Here is a 27,924-nt window from a genome sequence, read left to right on the forward strand (position 1 = left end):
AGTTTTAGGTGTGCATCTGCCTGTCCCTGGAAGCTCAGGAAGGCAAGCCTACCCTGCAGGGAAAGCACGGGAACACCAGGGCTGGGGCTGGGTGGTTGGGGGAGTGGATCTGTCTAGTATAGGAATGAAGTACTGAGAAGTTCACTGTGGCCACAAGGCTAAAAAACTTACTTTCTGATCCATGTTTTAGCAGGCAGAAAGCTCCCCATCCACTTAAATCTAAAGTCCTTACAACAACTGACAAGCCTTTCCCAACCCTTCTCCTTCCACCCAGCTCCCTCCTTAGAGCCAAGGAGGAGTCTGCTCCTACCTCAAGGTCTCCCCTTCAGAACTCTCCACTCATCTGCAAGGCTCCTCATTTGCCAGTCTTCACTCAGACGTGACCTTGTAAGACCCCCCACCCTCCTGCACTCCCACCCCCTACTTTTCTCTCTCCATTACAATTATTTAGTATAATATATAATTTATTGCTTTATGTTATTTCTTTCTTCTCCTAAAATGCAAGCTCCAAAGGGCAGGAGTTTTTAACTCTCTTGTTTTCTATCTAAACTGCAACAGTGATCTAATTTTTAAATAAGTTTACACTAAGTATTTAATATTATAATAAAACAGCTGCAAGCTAGGAGCAGTGGTACATGCCTATTATCCCAGTTGCTCATGAGGCTGAGGCAGGAGGGTGTTGAGTTCAAAGCCAGCCTCAGCAAAAGCAAGGCTCTAAGCAACTCAGTAAGACCCTGTCTCTAAACAAAACACAAAATAGGGCTGGGGATGTGGCTTAGTAGTTGAGTGCCCCTGAATTAAAGCTCTGGTAAGCCACCCCAAAATAAATAAATAAAATAAAATAGCTGCAGATTAGTTAACTCATTTATATCTGTACCTCTCAAAGTTGGACTGGGGCAATTATTCTTTATTTTAGGCAGCTGGTCTAAGATCATTTCAAACCATGAGAATGTAACAGCCACAGCTGAAATTTAAAAAGTCTAAATAACAAATCACTTCTCCTAGTATTAAAATATATATGTATAGTTTTTCCCTCAGAATGAATTTTATCAAAAAACATACTACAGGGCTGTAGCTCAGTGGTAGAGTACTCACCTCAAATATGTGAAGCACTGGGTTAGATCCTCAGCACCACATAAAGATAAGTAAATAAAATAAAAGTATTCTTTCCATCTACAACAACAACAAACTAGGCTGAGCTGGGATGTGGCAGTGCATGCCTGTAATTCCAGCAACCTGGAGGCTGAGATATGAGGATCACAAGCAGGTGAGTCACAAGTTCAAGGCTAGCTAACAACTTAGGGAGACCTTGTCTCAAAAAAAAAAAAAAAAAGGGCTAAGGATGTAGGGAAGTGTTAAAGCATCTCTGGGTTCAATCCTCAGTTCCTAAAAACAATAAAACCCCCAAACAAAACAAATACTAGGCTATAATTGCTTTATAATAAAGATAAATATGCTATTTGTGTATTTTTATTCACTAGCTATTTTAATCACTGAAACTACATTTCATCCTAATTGTTCAAATTTTACTGAAAATTTAAAATTTAAATTACTAGAATTTTTTCAAGAGAAAAAAATTTCAGGTTAAGTTTATGAAGTACCTAAATTTACATGAAACTTATTCCATGGTTTTTTTTTTTTTTACATTCACTGAAGTTACATTTTAAAATAGTTAGGATATGTAATAATAAAGGACTCAGTAAAGGCTAACCACCTATTATATAATGAATTAAATAATGGAATTCTGTCTAGAAAAGTAAAGAACCAAAACAAAGTCTCAGAGAATAGAGAGAAGCCTTTGGATAAAGTTGCAAAACAAACATGTATCTACCTGCTGTGAAGACAGCTGCAGTTTTGACACCTTTGTCTTCATTTTGTATGTCCTGAAGGAACGAACCAACTGTTGACAACATCGGTCTGACTACGAATTGACAGCGCTCTCTTCTGGATGGCAAAGTCAGTATTATCAAGGGAAGACCGTGTCTATAATGAACTGTAATTTCTGTTGAGGAAAAAAAAAAGATGAAAATAGAGGAATTCATAAAATAGACTTTTAAAAAGAACTTTAAAATTAAAGAATTCTAAAGGGAATACTTAAATATATAATTTGTCTGAATTTGGGCTGGGGATGGTGCTGAGTGGCAAGGCACTTGTTTAGCAAGTGTGAGACCCTGAGTTCCATCCCCAGTTGGGGGGTGGGTGGGTGTGGGTGTTGGGTAGAGTGGGGGAGAGAAAAAAATGAAAGGAAGATGGAAGAAAGTCTCTGAATTCCCATAAAGTTGTGCCTTGCTGGGATAGCACCTTCAATGTCCTACAGTCTACACAGGCCCCACCGTTCTGTAACACCTCGCAGTACCTTGTACCACACTGGACTGTAATGACCTGCTTAATGTCTTCACATTACACAGGCAGAGTTAAGTTTTCAAGAGCAGAAACTTTCCCACTCATCTGTAACTCCTGATTGCTGGAGTGTCGATCTGCCAAAAGACATCACTGGAGACATTATGGGAACAGAACCTAGTGGTAGTGGGACAGGTGCAGGAAAAGTCCATTTTGCTCAAACCTCTCCACTCCCGCTTTATTTGAAGGAATGGAAATCAGTTAATGAGTCAGAGAGTGAGAGGAAAGCTTACCATCAGGTGGCTCTGCTGTGCTATAAAGGCACCGTGGGTAGGAGTTCAGATTTTCATGCATCTTCACACAAAAAACCTGTAGGAAAGATTATTTTCTTTTTTAAAAAGTTGGAAAGCTGAAATAAGTGTCTTTATTAGGAAATCATTTTAATCTTATATGATAAGCACAATAAAAAATTCAATTTCCTAAATATGCCCAGGTAAAACTTTCATTGAGAAAGCTGGGTATGGTGCACATGCCTGTAATTCCAAAGGCTTAGGAGGCTTGAGGCAGGATCACAAGTTCAAAATCAGCCTAAGCAACTTAGTGAGGTCATAAGCAACTTAAAAAGGCAGTGTCTCAAAATAAAAAATTAAAAAGCTCATGTGTGAGACAATGTAAGAAGGTTTAGAGGAGAAATAATTGGGTTATGAGAGCCTTAACCAAATCAGTACATTAATCTACTGATATGGATTAACTGGGTGGTAAATGTAGGCAGACAGGTTTGGCTGGAGGAGGCTGGTCTTTGGGGATGTGCCTCTGGGATACATTTTTTGTCTCTGGAGAGTAGAATATACTGTTTCCTGGTGGCCATGCCCTAAGCTGCTTTCTTCTTCCACCACGATGTTCTGCCTCACCTTGGGCCCAGAGCAATAGAGCTGGTCATCTATGGACTGAGAACTCTGAAACCATGATTGTCAAATAACCTTTTTCTCCTCTAAAACTGTTTTTTCAAGTCTTTTGATCACAGCAGAAAAAAAATTTGACTAAAAACAGGGTATATACACTATTAACAAAAATAAAAAAGATAATGGTACTGACTCAAATGATGTTTCATTATGTTCAAAATCAAGAGTCTGATTAGTACATCAAACAAAACATTCAAATACATATTTCTAGTATTAAATGCATCATAGGCAATTAGTTGCAGCAAAACATCATCTGTCACATTAATTTAAGACTGTTAATTTGAATTTTATTTCTAAAATTATAACTCACTACCAAGATGAGAAAGAAAAAAGCTGATTACTTCTTAAAATAGATGCAGCTCCCAATAAATAAATATACATAAGAAGTCTCCAAGTTTGGATTATGAGTATTGTGATAATCTTACTTTTAGTGAAACCACATAAAACAGAGAAATGTTTTGAAAACATATCAGAATTAATTATTGAGATTAAAAAAAGTTTAATTATATAAATGATTATGCATGTATAAAAGTCAAATACAGAAACATTAGGGGGGGTGATATAAAATTAAAGCCCCTCCCTTTACTTCTCCACAATCCCACAGCTTTTTCCCCAGAGGTAGTCACTTTTAGTTAGTGGTTTGGTACATATCCTTTCAGACTTCTTTCTGTACATTACCACCTTTACATGCATTAAATCCTATGCTAGAGTCTGAATAATGCTAAAGACAGTGCGTATCATGTTCTTGGATGCTAATGATCTCTCTTTCCTAATCACAGTAGTACTCAGCTTTTACTGTGCTAGTGATGTTTCTTGGTTACTATTGAGGAAGTCATTTTAAAAGGCTCTACCTGACAACCAGAAAATGATGAAAGAAGGCACAGTGGCCAGAAAAAATAGCAGGGCTTTCTCAAGATTTTGCATGTCTTAAGAATCACATGGAGGTCTTGTTAAAGAAACAGATACCTAGGCCCCAATCTCAGGGATTTTTTTTCCCTCTAATAGGTCTGATGTAGGGATGTGAATATCTGCAATTTTTTAAAATAAGCTCCAAGGTTATACTGAAGTTTTAAGTGTAAGAACCACGCTTTGAGTAGCTGGGATGTGGTAGACCCTCCACACCCTTCAGGGCACTATGCTAAATTTCTGTGTGGATTAGAATTTTGAATTCCAGATTGTAGTGCCTGGTCAACAGCTGCTGCCTTCAAATGGTATCTGCTGAGAGCCATTGCCAAGTAGGTATGACGCATGGCATGACCCAGGTCATTTGCAGTGACATTGCATGTAAGGTGACCTTGCTCAAGGACCAGGGTGGATCCAGGTTTAGGGTGTATCCTGCTGGGATTAGGGAGTATCCCGCTCCTTGGGTTTAGGGCGGTTCCAGGTTTAAGGTGTACCCTGCTGGGAATAGGGCGTATCCTGCTGCCTCAGGCGCCCCCGCTCCTTAGTTCCCATTGAGTTCTCACGGGATTCAGAGAGTTATTTGGGATTCAGAGCCCGGTGGAGTGTGTGGATTTGGCCCAGAACGTGGATTTGCCCAGAACGTGTGTGTAAAGTGCCGGTGACAGTTCGAGAATAATGAGTTGCTGTTTGAATCTACAAGGTGTGTGGTGGCTCGTGATTTTGTGCCCAGCCAGACTGCGGCAGGTATCCAGATATCAGAGCCAAAGATGACTCAGCTTCTCTTTTATCATATATCTTTGCTAAAGAAAATTCTAATCATTTCACAGCTGAACTTAAAATCCCTTAGCCTTTTTTCTACTTACATAAAGTAGAAAGAACTGTGATGTTAGAATTGACATGGCAGGTTCTAAACTCAATTCAGCCACTAAACTTCTGAGAGGTCACAGATAAGTTATTTGACCTCTTTGTGATTCTGTTTTCTCAAGGAATTGAATGGGTGTTTCAGTCTATGTAGCCTACTATTTTATCATAGCATGTCATAAACTGGGTGGCTCATGTGAAACAAAAATTTATTTCTCACTGTCCTGGAGGTTGGGAAGGCAAAGATCAAGGTACTGGCAGATTCAATGTCTGGTAAGGGCCTCTTTTCAGTTCACAGATGGTGCCTTCTGTGTCCTCCCATGGTGGAAGGCACTTGGAAACTCTCTGGGGCTCTTTTATAAGGGCCCTAATCTCATTCACAAGGGCTATGACTTCATGACCCAATCAACTCCCAAAAGTCTCAACTCCTAAGGCCACTAGTTTCACATATGAATTTTGGGGAATCAAAGATTCAGTTAGCAATGAAAATAATAGTGTCTCTCTTACAAAGCTGATATAAAGACAAAATGAAACAAAGTACTAAGTACCAAGTACAGTTTATGAGTCCAGCAGGTACATCATGGGTCAATTACCTCCAAACCTTTGTCTGTGTCCTCAAAGGCACTTAGTGCAGGAACCTGGGCCCCAGCCAAATGAACTACTTATCCATTGACTTGTTAAAGTGACTCTCTGTCCAATCCTGCCTAACAAAATCCTGTCCTTCTTTCAAAATCCAACTTTAATGTCATTTCTTCCTTCTGTATTTGATGATGGTCCTTGTAAAGAACATAGGTTTTGCAGTCAGAACCAGGCTGGAAACCCGACTTCAAGATACCCCAGTGGTTGTGATCCTTGATAGGCAGAGGTGGGCTCAGGAAGATATGGGTTGTAAGAAAAAGAAGAGAATACGTTTGGCAATGCAAAAGTGAGCCAGGGCTATCATTAGAAGAAGGTGGAAAGGAAAATATTAATGTGGAAAAAAATCTCTTTGAGCTTCACTGTAAAGGAAGACTGTTGAGAGCCACAGCCAAAGGGGCCCCAGCAAACTTCCAGCTGCTGGCTGATGATTGGCTCACAGCGGCCCCAGCAACATCTAGCTGATTGGCTCCTCGGCCCCAGCAACATCTAGCTGATTGGCTCCTCTGCGGTGATGCTCATTGGGCTGTTTCCCTGCCCTTTCAGACCACGGAGCTGCTCATTGGGGGACTTTTTTGGCTCCGCCCACGTGACCCAGCCAATCGGCCTCAAGAGCAGGAGGATTGTGGGAGGTGGAGAGAAGCTGGTGTGGGAGAGAGAGGCTTGTGGAAAGCCGGTGGTGGCAGTTGAGGCTCTGAGGGTTTTTCCTGAGAGGATGTTTTGTTTGGCGTGTGTGGTTCTAAAAATAAAGTTAGTTTCTTTTGACAAGTGGCTCCTGATTGTGCCCAGCCAGACTGCGGCATTTGGTGGCCCGTACGGTGAACGAACCCGCGACCTTGGCGTTATCAGCACCAAAAAAAATCTCTTTGAGCTTCACTGTAAAGGAAGACAGGTGTGAGAATTTTTAGTACCAAGTCATTTATGTCAACTCCAAACAAAATGGAGCCAGAGGCCAGGAAGGGTTGCCACACACATATGCCTATGATGAAAACTGTGTAAGGAACTCCTTGAAACTGCAGAATCCCACATGAGCTACTTTGACAAGGACACTTGCCTGACAATGGCCATCTCTATCAATGAGCTGACCCTGATTCTTGCAACAAGCCCCTGCAACTAAAGGTCTTTGTTTCAAAATGGCCTGTGTATATTTCTCCTTTTTGTCTTTAAAAAGAGTGCCCCTTTTGCCCCAACTCCCTTGGTCTGCCACAGCATGTGTATCCTGGATTGCCATGCCTTTCAATCCCAAATACTCTTTGCTTTGGAGAGTCAGTTGGTCTGTCATTCATTTTAGGCTGACAGAGGCATTAGTAGAGAGATGTATAACGGTCACATGTTGGGGCCAATGACTAAGATTTTGATTGGCTTCTAGATCTATATCATATTCTTAAAATTTATTTATTTATGTATTTTTGGGAATAAATAAATAAATAAATTTTATACTGGGGAACTGAACTCAAGGGCACTTTATCAACTATCTTCCCAGCCCTTTCTATGTTTTATTTTGAGATAGGGTCTCACTAAGTTGCCAAGGCTGGTCTCAAACTTGTTGTCCTTCTGCCTCAGCCTCCTGAGTCACCAGGAGTACAGGCATGCACCACCATGCTCTGCTCTATATTGTATTTTAGATCAGATGTCTTCATTATTAATTAAAGATGCAATTTCCACTCAAGATGGTGGGTAAGTACACACATAAGAGCCTCCTCTGCTCCATGCTCTGAAAAGACATTAATGTGGCCTCAAGGCCAAAAGCAAAAGAGAAACACAGTGGAAAGCAAAACTCAAGTGAAGGTTCAGTTGGGTTCTGGTTTCTACAGAAAAATATGTTTCAATGGAAAATTCTGCATTGTCCACAGCACAGCTTTCCAGGTTTTCAAATCCCACCCTTCTTTATCAGCTTGGAGCCATTTTGCAACTATTTGTAAACTACAGGTAACTGATAAGTTCGTAAATCCTAGACAGTCTGGTAGTGATGTAACTGACTTTCCTTCTGTGGAAACACCAATTTCATCTCTATTTACAGTTCTCCTTAACATTCCTATCTCCATATGAATTTCTATTGTTTTTAATTTTTCCTTTTAACCAGATAGACTATCTATCTGGTTTCTTCATATCATAACTGTAGAATAAATTCTTTAATCCATGTTCATTTTTATATTACTGGCATAATAAGAAATAAATATCTGATGCCTGAAATCCCAGTTACTCAGGAAATGAGGCAGGAGGATTCCAAGTTCAAGGCCAGCGTGGGCAACTTCATGAGACCCTGTCTCAAAATAAAAAATAAAAAGGGCTGTGAAGTTCAGTGATAGTAGTGCCCCTAGTGCATTCCTCAGTACCACAGATAAAATAAATTTATCTTGTCCTCAGTTCCTGGCAAAGAGTCTGTAAGATGTTTGTAATTTCCTCGGTGCTTGGAGCCTCTTGTGTTCTAATGAGGCAACTCTTATTGGGATCCTAGATAGCTTTCAGGATGGGGGCTGGTTGCCAGAAAAACCAAGCCTTGATTAGAAACCTCAAACTTTCAGTTCCACTCCCCCAACTTTTAAAAGGGAAAGAGGTTGGAAAGTGAGTCAATATATCTCTAATACCTTTGTGATAAAACCCACATAAAAGCCCCTTAGATATCAAGGGTGAGAGGACTTCTGGGTTGAACACTCCATGTGCTAGGGAGTGGGTACCTTGCCTCACAGCACAGAGACTCCTGGGCTTGGACCCTTCTAGACCTCATCTTAACTACCTCTTCATCGGGCTGTTCATTTGTAATTCTTCATAATATCCTTTATGACAAACCAAAAAATGTACGAGAAGTATTTTCCTGTGTCCTGTGAACTGCTGTAGCAAATGACTGAGCCTAAGAAGAGACACATGGTTCACAGCCATGGGTCTGGAGTATAAGAGACCCAGGACTTGGGATTGGCTTCTGAAATGGGGACAGCTTTGTGGCACTGAGTCTTCATCTGTGGGATCTGATGCCAGTGCCAGGACTGAATTGCAGGATCAATTGCAGCCTGTGGCTGGGGAGCTGGGGAATTGGTTGTTGGTGTGATGGAAAACCCCACACATGTCAGAAATGTTCTATAGATAGAAACAGATCATAGTCATCCCTATGGGGATAGTGATATTTCTGAAAATTATCTTTTAATCTCACAGAATAGGAGTAATAGTTTGACTCTTTGAAGATAGCAGACACCAAAAGTGGCCCACGATGAAACCAAGCCAAACTTTCCAGCAATTCTATGGCTTGATCTGTGACATCTCCAGTCACATCGCTGCAAGATCCCAGGACAGGGACCACAGGCTGTCGATCTAAGAACTTTTTCTGCCCTCAGACCATATGGGTCCGGCTGAAGCAACATAAAAATATTGGCCAGGAACGGACAAATAGAGAATGAAAGACAAACTTACTAAAAGTCTGCAGTCCAAAATTTAAAAATATGTAATTAAATGCTAAGAAAAAACAGCATATTATTTTTAAGGCCAATTCACTTTAACTAAAATAAAAATAAGAGTTATACAAAACTGGCTTTAACATAAATTATATTTAGGGCTTTCACAAAGATAAAAGGGAGAATTGGTTTTAAAAATGAGTGACTCTGATCAATTAAGCAGGATTTCTAGAAATGAAAAATATAAATGTAAAAAACCTGCATAAGTACTAGATAAATTCTAGACAGGATTAAGTAAGCAGAAAAGAAAACTAATATTTCAAAACTAATATTTCAAAACTAATATTTCACCAGGGACAGAGAGCACAGAAGTTTGTAGCAGGAAGTTTGAGAATACAAAAAGTAACAAATTCTTGCACATTGCTGGGGAGAATATAAAATGGTACAAGCATTCTGGAAAAGGCTTGGCAGTTTCTCATAAATTAAGCATACAGTTAGATGTAACCTAGCAGTTCCACTCCTGGGTGTTGACCCCTGAGAAATCAGCAAAAATGCTACTCCATTTCCTGCCACTAGAGTGCATGCTTCCTGGGCGCAGTCTGGGAAGCTGGAACCAAGCCGGTTTCAGAAGAGCTCAGTAACTACACATTGAAAGAAGTAGCAAATCTTCCCTAGAAGGAGATGCTAAGGACAATTACTTAAGGCTGAAGGAAATGAAAGAATTTTTAGATATGCAAGATCTCATAGCTTCTTTCCCACAGATCTTTAGCTAAGAAACTTTGTGGTTAGAAGGAAACTAAACCCAGATGTTAGCAGAATGCAAGATGATGACACTGTTACGGGCCAAAATGTGCCCTCTCCTAATTCATACAAACTTCTAAACCCCTAGTACCCGATAATGTAACTGTATTTTAAAGAGGTTATTAAGTGAAGGGCAATGGTAAGGTCCCTAATGAAACATGACTGTGTTCCTTATAAGGGGATTTGGACAGAGACATGTGTATCCAAAGAGGAAGGACCATGTACTGACAGAGGGAGAAGGCAGCCATCTATAAGCCACAAAGAGGCTCTATGACACCTGGATTCTTGACTTCTAGTGTCCAGAACTGTAAGAAAATTAATTTCTCTTGTTAAGCCACCTGGTCTGTGGTATTTGGCTAAGGCACATACAAAGTTGTAAAATATGTTGGTAAACTATGAACTGTAAGGAATTTTAAATAAAATTTTTGTGTTAAAATGAAGAGTTGGGATGTAGCACGATGGTAGGATGCTTGCCTAGCGTATGTTAGAGCCTGGGTTTGATCCCCAGCTCACGTTAAAAAAAAAAGAGGAGAGAATTAAATAAGATTTGGTATGTTATATTCAGTGGATCCCCAGAACATGTGAAGATTCTTGCCATGTTTAGGAGAAGGGCAAAGATAATGAAAACTTGAGACTATGAAATATAATTAAGTTTTTATTAATTAATTATAATTAAGTTCATGTGTATGTTAGCATAGTTAATAGTATAGTATATGTATAGTTTCTAATAGGATAGAAAAAATTAGTAGAACAAATGTTTTCAAGGAAAGTAGAGAAAAAGGAGAAAAACATATGCAGCAAAAATCATTTTGGAAAATGAAGAAAATACGTATCCACAATTCCACCAGCCCCTGACTTTTTATGCCAACTTTCTACAGATGGCTAGGCTTACAGAGTCATATGGTCAAAGGAGAGCTGATCATTATATTTGGTAAGTATCAATTTACTTTGTTAAAAACTTTCCATAAAATAATAGCTCTTTCAACTCTTATTCTATGCATGTAACAGCAGTTACTGTTTACCTGTTGGACATTTCCATTACTACTCCTAACTTCACTATTTTCCTTATCAGAAAGGAAGACATGCTCATTTGAGAGCATTTGTGAAAAAGATAACAAAAATGATTGACACCATCATCTAGTATTATTCATTAGCACTGATGGATATCTTCTAGTTTATTTTCTATTTGTTTTATTAGTATTTTTACCATTACAACAAAATTCTAACATCTTTGCATATAAATGCTTGTTTACATTTTTATCTTTTTAGGTTAGATAGTAGAATGATTAATAGGTCTAGAACCCTAATAATGTACCAAACTTTTTGGAGGCCAGGTGGGGTGGTGCATGCCTATAATCCTAGCAGCTCAAGAGGCTGAGACAGGTGGGCTGAAAGTTCAAAGCCAGCCTCAGCAACTTAGCAACACCCAGTCTCAAAAAATAAGGGGGGGACAGGATGGAGATATAGCTCAGTGGTTACATGCCCCTAGATTCAATCACTGCTACCAAAACAAAATAACTACACTTATTTTGGGAATATTTCCTTTTATTTTCATGTTGTTTTTCTCTATCATATGCCAGGTTAGTGATAGTCTGAATTCAAACAAACAAATCTTCACAAAGTTCAAAGTCCAAAATCAAACAGTAATATACACACTTGAGCAACTTTGGAGATACAAGCCTCCTTTCTTTTTTAATTTTTTATTGTTGGTTGTTCAAAACATTACATAGTTCTTGATATATCATATTTCACACTTTGATTCAAGTGGGTTATGAACTCCCATTTTTACCCCATATACAGATTGCAGAATCAGTTACACATCCATTGATTTACATATTGCCATACTAGTGTCTGTTGTATTCTGCTGCCTTTCCTATCCTCTACTATCCCCCATCCCCTCTCCTCCCCTCCCCTCTTCTCTCTCTACCCCCTCTACTGTCATTCATTTCTCCCCCTTGTATTATTTTTCCCTTTCCCCTCACTTCCTCTTGTATGTAATTTTATATAACCCTGAGGGTCTCCTTCCATTTCCATGCAATTTCCCTTCTCTCTCCCTTTCCCTCCCACCTCTCATCCCTGTTTAATGTTAATCTTCTTCTCATGCTCTTCGACCCTACTCTGTTCTTAGTTACTCTCCTTATATCAAAGAAGACATTTGGCATTTGTTTTTTAGGGATTGGCTAGCTTCACTTAGCATAATCTGCTCTAATGCCATCCATTTCCCTGCAAATTCTATGATTTTGTCATTTTTTAATGCAGAGTAATACTCCATTGTGTATAAATGCCGCATTTTTTTTTTATCCATTCGTCTATTGAAGGGCATCTAGGTTGGTTCCATAGTCTTGCTATTGTGAATTGTGCTGCTATGAACATCGATGCAGCAGTGTCCCTGTAGCATGCTCTTTTTAGGTCTTTAGGGAATAGACCGAGAAGGGGAATAGCTGGGTCAAATGGTGGTTCCATTCCCAGCTTTCCAAGAAATCTCCATACTGCTTTCCAAATTGGCTGCACCAATTTGCAGTCCCACCAGCAATGTACAAGTGTACCCTTTTCCCCACATCCTCGCCAGCACTTGTTGTTGTTTGACTTCATAATGGCTGCCAATCTTACTGGAGTGAGATGGTATCTTAGGGTGGTTTTGATTTGCATTTCTCTGACTGCTAGAGATGGTGAGCATTTTTTCATGTACTTGTTGATTGATTGTATGTCCTCCTCTGAGAAGTGTCTGTTCAGGTCCTTGGCCCATTTGTTGATTGGGTTATTTGTTATCTTATTGTCTAATAATTTGAGTTCTTTGTATACTCTGGATATTAGGGCTCTATCTGAAGTGTGAGGAGTAAAGATTTGTTCCCAGGATGTAGGCTCCCTATTTACCTCTCTTATTGTTTCTTTTGCTGAGAAAAAACTTTTTAGTTTGAGTAAGTCCCATTTGTTGATTCCAGTTATTAACTTTTGTGCTATGGGTGTCCTATTGAGGAATTTGGAGCCCGACCCCACAGTATGTAGATCGTAGCCAACTTTTTCTTCTATCAGACGGCGTGTCTCTGATTTGATATCAAGCTCCTTGATCCATTTTGAATTAACTTTTGTGCATGGCGAGAGAAAGGGATTCAGTTTCATTTTGTTGCATATGGATTTCCAGTTTTCCCAGCACCATTTATTGAAGATGCTATCCTTCCTCCATTGCATGCTTTTAGCCCCTTTATCACATATAAGATAGTTGTAGTTTTGTGGATTGGTTTCTGTGTCCTCTATTCTGTACCATTGGTTCACCCGCATGTTTTGGTACCAGTACCATGCTGTTTTTGTTACTATTGCTCTGTAGTATAGTTTGAAGTCTGGTATCGCTATACCGCCTTATTCACACTTCCTACTTAGCAATGTTTTTGCTATTCTGGGTCTTTTATTTTTCCATATGAATTTCATGATTGCTTTATTTCTACAAGAAATGCCGTTGGGATTTTGATTGGCATTGCATTAAACCTATAGAGAACTTTTGGTAATATCGCCATTTTGATGATATTAGTTCTGCCAATCCATGAACAGGGTATATTTTTCCATCTTCTAAGATCTTCTTCTATTTCTCTCTTTAGGGTTCTGTAGTTTTCATTGTATAAGTCTTTCACCTCTTTTGTTAGGTTGATTCCCAAGTATTTTATTTTTTTTGAAGATATTTTGAATGTAGTGGTTGTCCTCATTTCCATTTCAGAGGATTTGTCGCTGATATACAGGAATGCCTTTGATTTATGCGTGTTGATTTTAAATCCTGCCACTTTGCTGAATTCATTTATTAGCTCTAATAGTTTCTTTGTAGAGCCTTTTGGGTCTGCTAGATATAGAATCATGTCTTCAGCAAATAGTGATAATTTAAGTTCTTCTTTTCCTATTTTTATGCCTTTAATTTCTTTCGTCTGTCTAATTGCTCTGGCCAGTGTTTAGAGAACTATGTTGAACAGAAGTGGTGAGAGAGGGCATCCCTGTCTTGTTCTAGATTTTAGAGGGAATGCCTTCAGTTTTTCTCCATTCAGAATGATGCTAGCCTGAGGCTTAGCATAGATTGCTTTTACAATATTGAGGTATGTTCCTGTTATCCCTAGTTTTTCTAGAGTTTTGAACATAAAGGGATGCTGTACTTTGTCGAATGCTTTTTCCGCATCTATCGAGATGATCATATGGTTCTTATTTTTAAGTCTATTGATGTGGTGAATAACATTTATTGATTTCCGTATATTGAACCAGCCTTGCATCCCAGGGATGAATCCTACTTGATCATGGTGCACAATTTTTTTGATATGTTTTTGTATCCGATTCGCCAGAATTTTATTGAGGATCTTTGCATCTAGGTTCATTAGAGATATTGGTCTGTAGTTTTCTTTCTTTGAAGTGTCTTTGTCTGGTTTAGGTATCAGGGTGATGTTGGCCTCATAGAATGAATTTGGAAGTTCTCCCTCTTTTTCTATTTCCTGAAGTAGCTTGAAAAGTATTGGTATTAGTTCCTCTTTAAAGGTTTTGTAAAACTCTGCTGTATACCCATCCGGTCCTGGGCTTTTCTTAGTTGGTAGTCTTTTGATGGTTTCTTCTATTTCCTCAATTGATATTGGTCTGTTTAGGTTGTCTATATCCTCCTGACTCAATCTGGGCAGATCATATGACTTAAGAAATTTATCGATGCCTTCACTATCTTCTAATTTATTGGAGTATAAGGATTCAAAATAATTTTTGATTATCTTCTGAATTTCTGAAGTGTCTGTTGTGATATTGCCTTTTTCATCCCGTATGCTAGTACTTTGAATTCTCTCTTCTTCTCTTCGTTAGCATGGTAAGGGTCTGTCGATTTTATTTATTTTTTCAAAGAACCAACTTTTAGTTTTGTCAATTTTTTCAATTGTTTCTTTTGTTTCGATTTCATTAATTTCAGCTCTGATTTTAATTATTTCTTGCCTTCTACTTCTTTTGCTGTTGTTTTGCTCTTCTTTTTCAAGGATTTTGAGATGAAGTATGAGATCATTTATTTGTTGGTTTTTTCTTTTTTTAAGGAATGAACTCCAAGCAATGAATTTTCCTCTTGAACTGCTTTCAATGTGTCCCATAGATTCCGATATGTTGTGTCTGTGTTTTCATTTATCTCTAAGAATTTTTTAATTTCCTCCTTGATGTCTTCTATAACCCATTGATCATTCAGTAACCTATTGTTCATTCTCCAAGTGATGCATGATTTTTCCTTCCTTCTTTTATCGTTGATTTTCAGTTTCATTCCATTATGATCAGATAGGATGCATGGTATTATCTCTACTCCTTTATATTGTCTAAGAGTTGCCCTGTGACATAATATATGATCTATTTTTGAGAAGGATCCATGTGCTGCTGAGAAAAAAGTGTAACTGCTTGATGTTGGGTGGTATATTCTATGTATGTCAATTAAGTCTAGGTTATTAATTGTGTTATTGAGTTCTATAGTTTCCTTATTCAACTTTTGTTTGGAAGATCTGTCCAGTGGCGAGAGAGGTGTGTTGAAGTCTCCCATGATTATTGTATGGTGGTCTATTAGACTCTTGAACTTGAGAAGAGTTTGTTTGATGAACATAGCTGCACCATTGTTTGGGGCATATATATTTATGATCCTTATGTCTTGTTGGTGTATGGTTCCCTTGAGCAGTATGTAGTGTCCCTCTTTATCCCTTTTGATTAACTTTGGCTTGAAATCTATTTTATTTGATATGAGTATGGACACTCCTGCTTGTTTCCAAAGTCCATATGAGTGATATGATTTTTCCCAACCTTTCACCTTCAGCCTATGTATGTCTTTTCCTATCAAATGCGTCTCCTGTAGGCAGCATATTGTTGGGTCTTGTTTTGTGATCCATTCTACTAGCCTGTGTCTCTTAATTGGTGAGTTTAAGCCATTAACATTTAGGGTTATTATTGAGATATGGGTTGTTCTTCCAGCCATATTTGTTTATTTATGTTACTAAACATGGTTTGTTTTCCTCTTTGATTATTTTCCCCCCCTTTACTGTCCTACCTCCCACTGTTGGTTTTCATTGTTATTTTCCATTTCCTCTTCCTGTAATGTTTTGCGGAGGATGTTTTGAAGAGATGGTTTTCTAGCTGCAAATTCTTTTAACTTTTGTTTATCGTGGAAGGTTTTAATTTCATCTTCCATCCTGAAGCTTAATTTCGCTGGATACACAATTCTTGGTTGGAACCCATTTTCTTTCAGTGTTTGAAATATGTTATTCCAGGATCTTCTAGCTTTCAGAGTCTGTGTTGAAAGATCAGCTGTTATCCTGATTGGCTTACCCCTAAATGTAATCTGCTTCCTTTCTCTTGTAGCTTTTAAAGTTCTCTCCTTATTCTGTATGTTGGGCATCTTCATTATAATGTGTCTAGCTGTGGATCTCTTATGATTTTGTACATTTGGCGTCCTGTAGGCTTCTAGGATTTGGGATTCTGTCTCATTCTTCAAGTCTGGGAAGTTTTCTCGTATTATTTCATTGAATAGATTGCTCATTCCTTTGGTTTGGACCTCTATACCTTCCTGTATCCCAATGACTCTTATGTTTGGTCTCTTAATGTTATCCCATATTTCTTGGATGTTCTGCTCATGGTTTCTTAACAGTCTTGCTGAGCTGTCTATGTTCTTTTCCAGTTGAAATACTTTGTCTTCATTGTCTGATGTTCTATCTTCTAAGTGTTCTACTCTGCTGGTAGTATTCTCCATTGAGTTTTTAAGTTGGTTTATTGCTTCCTGCATTTCTAGGATTTCTGTTTGTTTGTTTTTTATAACCTCTATCTCCCTGTATAGTTGATTCTTTGCTTCCTGGATGTGTTTGTGTAATTCATTGTCGAAGTGATCTTTCATTGTCTGATTTTGCTGTCTAATGTCTTCCTTGATACTCCAGATCATCTGAAGCATGTATATCCTGAATTCTTTATCTGACATTCCATCTGCTGCAGCTGTTACCTCTTCTAAAGTTGAGTTGACCTGCATTGCTTGTGGTCCTTTCTTTCCTTGTCTTTTCATACTGCTTGCGTTTCTTTCTGCTTGGTGAAACTGTTATGTTTTTGAAAATTTTTCCCCCTATATATTTATATTGCTCTTGTATAGTTGAAAAGTCTTCCTTGCAGGGTTGGGCGGCGGTCTGCCCACCTTGCAGGTGCGGGCGGCGGCTCTGCTCTGCCCTTACTCCAATTGGGGTGACGTGTCTACCACGACGGCAGGTCGCTGGGCTTATTCCGGGCGCGGGAGGTGGCTCTGCTCTGCCCCTACTCCAATTGGGGTGTCGTGACTACCACGCCGGCAGGTCTCTGGGCCTGTTCCGGGCACGGGCAGCGGCTCTGCTCTGCCCCTACTCCAATTGGGGTGACGTGTGTACCACGCCGGCAGGCCACTGGGCCTGTTCTGCTGGTCAGTTGCAGGTCTGCCTACCTTGCGGGCGCGGGTAGTGGCTCTGCTCTGCCCCTACTCCAATTGGGGTGACGTGTCTACCACGCCGGCAGGTCGCTGGGCCTGATCCCCCGGTCTGTCGCAGGTCTGCCTACCTTGCAGGCGCGGGCGGCGGCTCTGTCCTGCCCCTCCTACCACGCCCGCGGACCGCTGGGCCTGTTCTGCCGGTCGGTCGCAGGTCTGCCCACCTTGCGGGCGCGGGTGGCGGCTCCGCTCAGCCCCCACTCCAATTGGGGTCACGCGACCACCACGCTGGCGAGCCGCTGGGCCTGGTCCGGGCGCGGGCGGTGGCCCCGCTCTGCCCCTCTGGCTCGACGACAAAGTGAGAGAGACTCGGGTGTCTGTGACTCACCCTCCCTACCAGGAGACCAACTGTTTCTGTCGCCGCTGGTATTGATGAAGTTCTCTCCTCCGCCGCTTTCTGATGACATCAGATCTCTGCCATGTTGGTATCCCATGCGAATGGCAGCATTTCGTTCCCTTTGCCGGGTGACCAAAGCAACGCGTGAGTCCTGACCGGCCCTCACAATCCCCGTCTCAGTCTCGTTGCCACTGCCCACGAAGGCTCGGTTGGTATTTACCTCCACAGTACTCAGCAGGACCCGGACCGAGAAGCAGTTTCCGCGGGCTCCTTAGCTCTGTGCCAGAGCAGTTCCGGGAGCTGGAACTCGGCCGCTCCGTGCTCGGTGCATGCTCTGATAAGAGCAGGCTCCAAGAAGCAGTTTCCGCGGATTATTTAGCACTGAGCCTGAGTAATTTGAAGCCTCCTTTCTTGGTGCCGCCTGCCCAGACAGACTCACCAGCTATTTCACTGGACAGTTGAAGATTCTCAACCCGCACGCCCTGAACCAACTTGCTTTTCTCTCCATAGACCTGATTCTCCCTTATGTCTTTGCTTGATGACCTTGAACCACTGATTGCTACTGTGAGTTGAGGATCTGATAGTTGAGATCAATTTATCTGTCTATCTATCTGTCAATCAGATAAAACCTATCTTTCTGGTGGTATCTATCTAGAGATCATGAGGCCAGAGAGAATGGATTCAAGAGATCTGTTTTTATAAAAATACGCTTTATTTTTTAGAGCAGATTTCAATTCACAGAAAAACTAAGCAGAAAGTACTAAGAATTTCCATATATCATACCCCTACACTGTCCTAGCCTCAAGTACCATCAACACTCTGCACCCAAGTGGCACATGTATTACACTCTACAAACCTACATTGGGACACCATTATCCCCCCAAGTCCACCATTTATGTTAAGGTTGACCCTTGGGGTACCCAATGTGTCCTTGGTATAGTACATTTTACAGGTTTGGACAAATGTATAATGACATGTATCCATCACTATAATATCATACAGAATAGTTTCACTGCCCTAAAAATCCTCTGTGTTCTGCCTGTTCATTCCTGCCTCTCCTGTAACCCCTGGCAACCAGTGATCTTTTTATCATTGCCATAGATTTGCCTTTTCCATAATGTCATATCGTTGGAATCATAAAGTAGGTAGCCTTTTCAGATTGGCATAACTTGGCAATATATAATCGATGTTCCTTCCTTTCTTTTTTTAAAATTTTATTTGTTCTTTTTAGTTTTACATGACAGTATATTTTGACATTTTATACAAACATGTAGTATATCTTATTCTACTTAGGATCTTGTGATTGTATAGGATGTGCAGATTCGTATACATATATGTACACAGAAAAGTTATGTCAGCTTCATTCCACGGTTATTTCCTATTCCTATCCCTTCTCTCTTCCCTTTATTCCCCCTTGTCTAATCCAATGAACTTCTATTCTTCCTTCCCCTGTCCTTATTATGTGTTAGTATCCACATATCAGAGAGAATATTCGATCTGTGGTTTTTGGGGATTGGTTATTTAGCTTTTAACATGATAGTCTTCAGATCCATCCATTCACTGACAAATGTCAAAGTCATTCTTCTTCATGGCTGAGTAATATTCCATTGTGTATACACACCAAATTTTCTTTATCCATTCATCTGTTGAAGGGCACCTAGGTTGTTTCCAGTTTAGCTATTGTGAATTGAGCTGTTATAAACATTGATGTGGCTGTGTCATTGTAGTATGCTGATTTTAACACCCTTGGATATATTCCAAGTCAAATGGCAATTCAATTCCTAGTTTTTTGAGTAATCTCCATACTGCTTTCCATAGTGGCTGTTTGCAGTTCCAGCAGCAGTTTATGAGTGTACCTTTTTCCTTATATCCTCGCCAACATTTGTTGTTGCTTATATTCTTGATAATTGCCATTCTGACTGGAGTGAGATGAAATCCCAAGTGTAGTTTTTAATTTGCATTTCTCCAATTGATAGAGATGGTGAACATTTTTTCATATATTTGTTGACCATTCATATTTATTCTGTGAGATGCCTGTTCAGTTCCTTTGCCCATTTATTGACTGGGTTATTTGTTTTTTTTTGGTGTTAAGTTTTTTGAGTTCTTTCTATATCCTGGAGAGTAATACTCTGAGGTGTACGTGGTAAAGATTTTCTCCCATTATGTAGGCTCTCTCTTCACGCTCTTGTTTCCTTTGTTGTGAAGAAGCTTTTTAGTTTGAGACCATCCTATTATTGATTCTTGATTTTACTTCTTATGCTTCATGTTCGCTTAGGAATTGACTTCCTCAACAAGACTCCTCCATATCTTTTCATTATTTGATAGCTCATTTCTTTGTAGTGCTGAATAATATTCCATTGTCTGAACATACCACAATTTATTTAGCCATTCACTTACTAAAGGTATTTTGGTGGCTTCCAAGATGGCAATGGTGCATAAAACTGTGTCCACATGCATCTTATCTCCCGTATCTTCACTGTTGGAGTACAGGAACACTGGGAGATTAATCTGATGTCTCACAGTATAAGTGGTCACAGTCAGGTACTATAGTGAGGAGCCCATACCCTTTTAACTATTCCATTGTATTGCCACCCCATGGTAAAGAGATGCAGACCTATACCTGGCCAGGTTATCTACTGTGCACCTACCCCAGTGGAGCAGTGGGATCTACAAGTCCAGGATCCTAGGTCAATAGAAATAGTAGCTTTAAAACCAGCTTCCACTCTTTCTGGAGAAAGAAAATGATATGAGAGATGTATATAAAGAAAGGAAAAGCACTGGTGAGGAAATAAGTAAAGGTAAAATAATAAAATCAAATAAAACCAGTTAAAAACCACGTAAAAGGCAGCTTCCAGACACAAGTGATGTGGCCCAGAGGACAAAGCACTAACTACATTTATTACAAACAGTTCTTTTTCTTTTTTTTTTTTACATTTATTTTTTAGTTGTGGGTAGACACAATGTCTTTATTTTTTTTTTATGTGGTGCTGAGGATCCTACCCAGTGCCTCACACATGCTAGGCAAGCGCTCTACCTCTGAGCCACAACCCCAGCCCCTACAAACAATTCTTAATAAACCATACTGATGTAATGTTGAAGCCAATTTATTAATTGTAAATAATGCCTTTTTATGCCAGTTTACTCTAACATTTCAATATGTATTCTGGAAGGCCCCAGCAGGACATGAAAATCAGTTTGCATTCTTCTCCCTTTCTCTATAATCCTTCATTCTTTGTGCTCAGAAATATGTCCCTGTTGAAAAGAAGGAAGGGAGGGCAGATGACATATTTATACATGAATATAATTTTGAGGGTCCTGCCAAGGTCGGTCTGAAGGAATGACCAACTTAAATGCACAGGGCTTATCGGGAGGGCTATGAAAGGGGCCTGGCTGAGATGAAGGGCACTCGACCTCTGGGGTCATTATTGGTTACCAGCTGTGCTGCTGTCTGCATCCCTTGTTTCTGTTCGGCTTCAATCATGTCAAGGATGAACTACTATTCTTGGGCTGCCAGACGGAAAAGAGAAATATGTTTCCACTGTGATGATTAATATGGTACCTTAAAGAGATTAAAGTATTAATTAAGATAACTGCTTAGTGTATGCTACAAAATGCAGATTTTGTCAGGCACATTGAAGATATAAATCTGCAGGCAAGTGAGAACAGTTTATCAAGAGAGAGCTGCTCTAGAGCTGTTTGATTTGCTTTTCCCTTTCTTTTGAATAGTGAAGCAAAAAGAAATCATGAAAGCTTGGAGCTTGCTGTGCAGTTCTGCAAAAAAAATCATGATGCACCACAGGGTAGAAAACTAATGAACCCAAGACCCAGCTTCAAAGCAGAACAATTATCTACCAAGGAGTTGAAAAAGCAGATGAGTCCAAAATCTCTGCTTGGTTTGCTTCCTATATCCCACTGAATAACTAACAGTAAGTGGCACATAAAATCTAAATGATTCTTATTCATTTCATGTGTATATTTTACCAGTTTCTTTGTTTGGTATTTATTCTGTATTCTCTTTCCTCTGGGTTACAATTTTGTTCACTATGGCTATGCAAAGTGGCTGTGGATGCCTTCAACAAGAACCTGTGCGTAGAAAACCTGTCTCTGTCATAGTCAATAGTTTTGTTCTTTTAACTGTTGAGTTTGAACTGTTTACATTTATTGTGATATCAGATAAACTTGGGTATCTACCTCCTTATTTTGTGCTATATATATCCTGATTTTTCTTTGCTTCTTTTCTTTCTTCTTTCTTGGCTTCCAAAAATTTGTCTTTTTCACTTGCCTTTCTATAAGTTTGCATATTTTCCTATACCATTTTAGAACTTGCCTATTAGGTTCTGAGACATTCTTGCTTGGCTTTAGAATATAAAGTTAACTTCTCTATTCTGCTGTTGAACAATTAGAATTTTAGAATGTTATCAGTCACATTTAAGAAGAAATTATTTCTATTTTTTTAGAACTACCAAATTGTCATCATGACTACTGATTTACATAATGACTGTTTCTTAAATTCACTTGGAAGTTTTCTAACTCTTTTGTTCTCCGTTCTTCTGATATCTTGTCTTTTAATGTGTTAAAAAAGAACACATTAGGGGCTAGGGTTGTGGCTCAGTTGGTAGAGTGCTTGTCTCACAAGTGTGAGGCCCTGGGTTCCATTCTCAGCACCGCATATAAACAAATAAATAAAATAAAGGTATTGTGTCTGTCTACAACTAAAAAAAAAATATTTAAAAAAACATTAAGATCTTTCAGTAAGGACACTTTAGTCTCCTAGTCTTTGTTTTGATGAAACTGACAGTTTATCTGGATAAATAACTCCAGGCTGTTATTTCCCCTCAGACCTTTGAAGATATTCCTTTGCTTCTGGCTTCTAGTAATTCATCTTCTATATCTCTACTTGGTTTCCCATTGCAGGCAAGTGCTCTTTGCCTTTAGGAATTTTGAGAATGCTTACTTCTGGGTTCTGCAGTTTCATCACAATGTGGCAGGTACAGATCTAACTTAGGATTTATTGTACATCTTAAACCTAAGGCTTCATTCTAAGAAGGACACCCACAGCAGGGGGTGGACAGCTGATGCGGGCATTCTGTATCCAAGTATGGTGTGGAGGGTGTCCACACAGAGCAGCCAGCCTGGGGTTGGAGCCTATGCATGGCAGAGGGTAGTCCACATAGTGGAAGGGCAATTAATGTAGGCTAGAAAAGCTTAAATGAGATAAGGAGGGCATCTGCATGGGAGACAGGCTGGAAACGGGATGTTGGGAGTCAGAGAGGGTGAGAAAATAGGGGAAGAATGGTGGCAGAGATGAGGGATAGCCACATATAGGAAAACTGACTAAGCAGATATGTTAAGAATAAAGGAAGTCTGATTTATCCTGTCAAAGAAGGGGCTATGCTACGGAAAGGGAGAAAAAGAGAATGAACCTGTAGTGCTGGCTTGGCACTGGCAGTACTGGTAAGAATTCATGGCTTTTAATACAAATACAAAGAAATTGTTATGGTTTGGATGCGAGGTGTCCCCCAAACGCTCTTATGTGAGACAATGCAAGACAGCTTATACAGGAGAAATGATTGAGTTATGACAGTCTTAACCCAAGCAGTGAATTAATCCCCTGATCGGATTAATTGAGTGGTAACTGAAGGTGGGTAGGGTGTGGCTGGAGGAGGTGGCGCATGGGGCATAGCTTTTGGATACATATTTGTGTCTGAAAAGTGGAGATCTTTCTCTCTGCTCTCTGATCATCATGTGAACTGCTTCCCTCTACCACACTCTTCCGCTATGATGATCAGCCTCACCTCAGGCCCCAAAGAATGGAGCCAGCTTTCTATAGACTGAGACCTCTGAAACTATGAGCCCCCAAATAATCTTTTCCTCTACAGTTATTCTGGCTGGGTCTTTTAGTCATAGCAGCAAAAAAGTTTACTAAAACATAAAGAAATGAAAATTAAACTTTTAAAAGAAGCAAATGTTTATACATGTGTATAAAGGTTTTATATTTTACATCTTTACAAATGTGTGAGTATTATATATACATGTGTATGCATATTCTTTCTGAGAGGGTCTATGGGCAGTAACACATCTAGTAATAAGCACATCTATCATCCATATCTTTACACATTTTGGAGGGGGGGATGCTGGGGATTGAACCCAGTGGCGCTCTACCACTGAGCCACATCCTCTCCCTTTTTATTTTTAATTTTGAAAAAGGGTCTCACTAAGTTGCTGAAGCCAGCATCAAACTTACAGTTCTGCATCAGCCTCTTGAGTTGCTGAGATGAACAGGTGTGCACCACTCTGCCCTGCTTCCCAATACATTCTCATTCAAGAGGAACCAGAACTCCTTGGAGAAATGTTAATTCTGGGACTGAAAGGATGATTTTAGCCTGGAGCATCTTGCTATGCTAGAAAGCAAGGCAGCACTGAGTGAATGATGGGTGACACATCATGAGGATGCAGAAGTCACCTTGAAGGGGGTCTCAATGATCAAATCTGAAATAATTTATAGGATTCAAGTAAATAGATTATATATAATCCAGTGAAGAAAATAGGAAATCATAAATCTATTCTAATGTAACTGAGAGAATAAATTTAAGGTATTTATATAGTTTTAAAATGCCTTCCACAAAAGCACTAATCCCAAAGAATAACTAATCCCAAAGTAACTTCAGAGGGAAGCTTGGTAGACACCACCTTAACCAAGTAATTAAATTAATATTACCAGCAATGGAGCCAACTGAAATAATGCAATGAAAATACATACAACACTTTTTAAATACTCTTGATAGATGTAAAACATGAATCAAACCATAAGGATACACTAGATAAACCCAACAGAGGCATTCTACAAAATAAGTAATCATTAAAAGTCACATTGTGAAAGTTAAGGAAAGACTGGTATTGGTCCATAGTGAAGGAGACACGACAACTATGCAACTGTGATTCTGAACTTTTTCCAGTAAAAATTATCATTGGAAAAATTAGCAAAATTTAAATGGTGCCAAGAATTAGATGGTGGTAATATATCAATGTTAATTTTCAGATGTTGATGGTTGTTCTGTGGTTAAATTGGAGAATGTTCTTGTATTTGAGAGGGACTGGAATCCTGTCAACTTATTTTCAGAAACAAAACATCTGACTGCATTTACAACTTTTCTTTCAACTATTTCAAAATTCTAAAATAGATTTAAACAAACACCAAAAATATCATATACAGAGAGAAGAAATTTATTAACAAGGAATCAAATATTAAATAAACTTTTTTTTGCATGCCAGTAGGAAATAATGCTTCCTTAGGGGAACCGGACATAAAAATAACTTTAAAAAGCACAAAAACTCATGTATCCTTTATGAATTCCTATTTAGAAACTCCAAGAATATTGGTATCCCTCAGATAAATTAGGCTTACGAGAGAAACTATCACACTTTTCTTTCCTACAGCAATTCTTTTCTAGAGGGATCATTTTAAAGATCCTTCTAGAAATCGTACATGAACTCCCAGGATGTGTGAACCACTTCAAGAGTGACTCACCCAAACTCAGATGTTTTCAGGGTATCCCTACCCATCTTGAGAAATATGTCATTTACTGATCTAGTTAGGGGGATCACATTTCCAAGACAGCATCAGTTATTTATAAAATAAATTAACCTTCTTAGTCAAATTTGAATATTACTGCTCCCTTGCACATTAAGAAATTATAAGTAGTTTTCAGTTTTGTTTGTTTGTGTGTGGTCCTAGGGATTGAACCCAGGGCCTTACTCTGAGAGGCAAATGCTCTGCCACTGAACTTCACCCCTTTGGCCCTATTTTCAGTAGTGTGATCTAGCTGGGAGCCTATCAGTAACTCTGTGACATGTAATTGAAAATTTAACTGAAAATAATGTCAGAGAGTGTGATAGAAAAAAAATTCATTTAAAAAAATTCACTATTTTTATTCCTAAAGAAAGAACACTGGCTTTTCACCATCCAACCTTACTGTCTGGATGCATTAGGAAAACGTCAAATAGGGAAAAATAGAAAGTACAGCCTACAGAGAAGTCCAGCTCAAGCTGAAAATGAAAAGGATGGGGCAGCGTGAGTTTCAAAGAAACAGAACTTTTCCACCTTGGGAGGACAACAGCAGGGTTGAGCATAATTTACATAATGAAGGTAAGTCAGGAAGTTTGTGTTGAAAGTTTTAGTTGAAAGGCAAGAGTGATACATTAATATAGAAAACTAATTTATAAAACAATATACTTCTAAATACATTCCCTTTTAGGATGACTTTAATTACTCTGCTACAAAAATACTCCATCTGGCACTAGTGTCAGTGTGAAGCTTTCAACAATAACATGGTACTACAATTTTCCCCTTCTGCCATCCATAAGAACTCCATTATTATTCCTCTTTTCAGGAGTTGCTCAATCGTATTCTCACATATCATTATATCATGTAATTTACTTTAAAGCTGAGAAATATTCCATTGAGTATATATACCACATTTTCTTTATCCATTCATCTATTGAGGGATACCTAAGTTGGTTCCATAGTCTAGCTACTGGGAATTGAGCTGCTATCAACATTGATGGGGCTGTATCACTATAGTATGCTGATTTTAAGTTCTTTGGATATAAACCAAGGAATGGGATAGCTGGGTCAAATGTTGGTTCCATTCCCAATTTTCTGAGGAATCTTCATACTGCTCTCCATAGTGGTTGTACCAATTTGCAGTCCCACCAGCAAAGAAGAGGTAAAAATTAGAGCATTTGCCAGTAAATGGTTGTAGTTGAAGAATATCATGCTAAGTGAAATAAGCCAATCCCCAAAAAACCAAAGGACAAATGTTTTCTCTAATATGCACATGCTAATTCACAATAAGGTGAGGTGTACTAGGGAAGAATAGAATGACCTTAGATTAGGTAGAAGGAAGTGATGAGAGGGAAGAGGAGGGGATGTGGGGATACGAAAGATAGTAGAATGAAACAGACTTTATTACTGTATGTATATATGTGACTACATGACCAATATGATTCTGCAACATGTACACTCAGAAAAATGAGAAATTATATCTCATCTATGTATGATATATCAAAGTGCATAAATACATCTACTATCATGTATAACTAATTTTAAAAAATTTAAAAATTAAAAAAAGATTTAAGACACAAGGTAAAACCAATAAGATTTAGTTCCTATAACATATGGTTGTTCAAAGTTATCAAATTCCCCTTGGAAGGGGAATATACAAAATAATATAGCTCAAGGTCTGAAAACAAATCTAAAACTGTAGTCATAATATTTTTCAAAATACAGTTATTGCATTAATCAAAACAATTATCTATTGCCTCAAACTGAAGAAAACATTAGATATGAACTTACACATATCTGTTCAAAGTCTGTACACTAGGATCTAGTGTCTGAATATTATTTGTATATATAAACACATTTATTCAAATCAGTGCCCCTGTTTATAGTCACCGCTTTTAAATACTGCAAAAGTACTCGAAGACCTGTCCATGACAAAGATAAGTTTAATCCTGGGAAAGAAATAAGAACTATATAAAGGTCCCACATCTGGATTTCTTTAGCATCCATGTAATTACAATCTATTATGCATGCTGTTGTGGTAGGCTTGGAACATAACAGATCCCTTCACTAGAGATCTGAACACACAGAGAAATGATAAATGCAACTGCAGTGAATAAGGCCTGTAGACATAAAGTCATTCAGTCAATTATTCATCTAATATTCACTAATCACTTACTAAGCTCTGACCAATCCCTGTTTAAAACTTATGCCATCAAACCAATCATCCTTCTCTGCTTGCTTATTGCTACAATGGAAGAAGTCTGTGCCCAAGTCTAATACAGTTCACCTGAGCTTGGGATCCTACCCACCCCTCTAGCCATCCTAGGGACCTCACTTTCTGGATATTTTTCAATTAGACCTTTCCATGAGCAGTAAGCATGCTCAGTCTTCCATTGCCCTCACTCCATGTTCACTCCCATTTTCTTCCTTAGCTGAATGACTTGAAGAGGTTGGTCACATTTGCCATCTCTACTTCCTTAGCTTCCATACATCCTTACCCACTACAATCTGAATTCTGCCCCATCTTTTCACTAAAATTTACTCTCAGAAGGCCACTGACCTCTCATCAATCAAATGGAAAATCACTGACTTCTAATCACTTTTGATCACTCTCCTCCTTGAAACACTCTTTCTTGGTTGGATCTTGATCACACCTGCTCAGC

General features: G+C 39.0%; 1 protein-coding gene across 1 annotated transcript in view; it reads right to left on the reverse strand.

The window, feature by feature from the left end:
* The window catches only part of Mcub (mitochondrial calcium uniporter dominant negative subunit beta), a 130,190-nt gene that overhangs the window by 27,571 nt on the left and 74,695 nt on the right, over window positions 1-27,924 (reverse strand). Inside the window, 2 exon segments of the mRNA XM_058583778.1 lie at window positions 1,832-2,002; window positions 2,634-2,709. Coding sequence (XP_058439761.1) covers window positions 1,832-2,002; window positions 2,634-2,709 — 247 coding nt within the window.

This window comes from Marmota monax, unplaced genomic scaffold (assembly GCF_021218885.2).
Source record: "Marmota monax isolate L192 unplaced genomic scaffold, Marmota_monax_Labrador192_F-V1.1 WCK01_AAM20220418_F8-fsc00002, whole genome shotgun sequence".
NCBI classification, from domain to species: Eukaryota; Metazoa; Chordata; class Mammalia; order Rodentia; family Sciuridae; genus Marmota; species Marmota monax.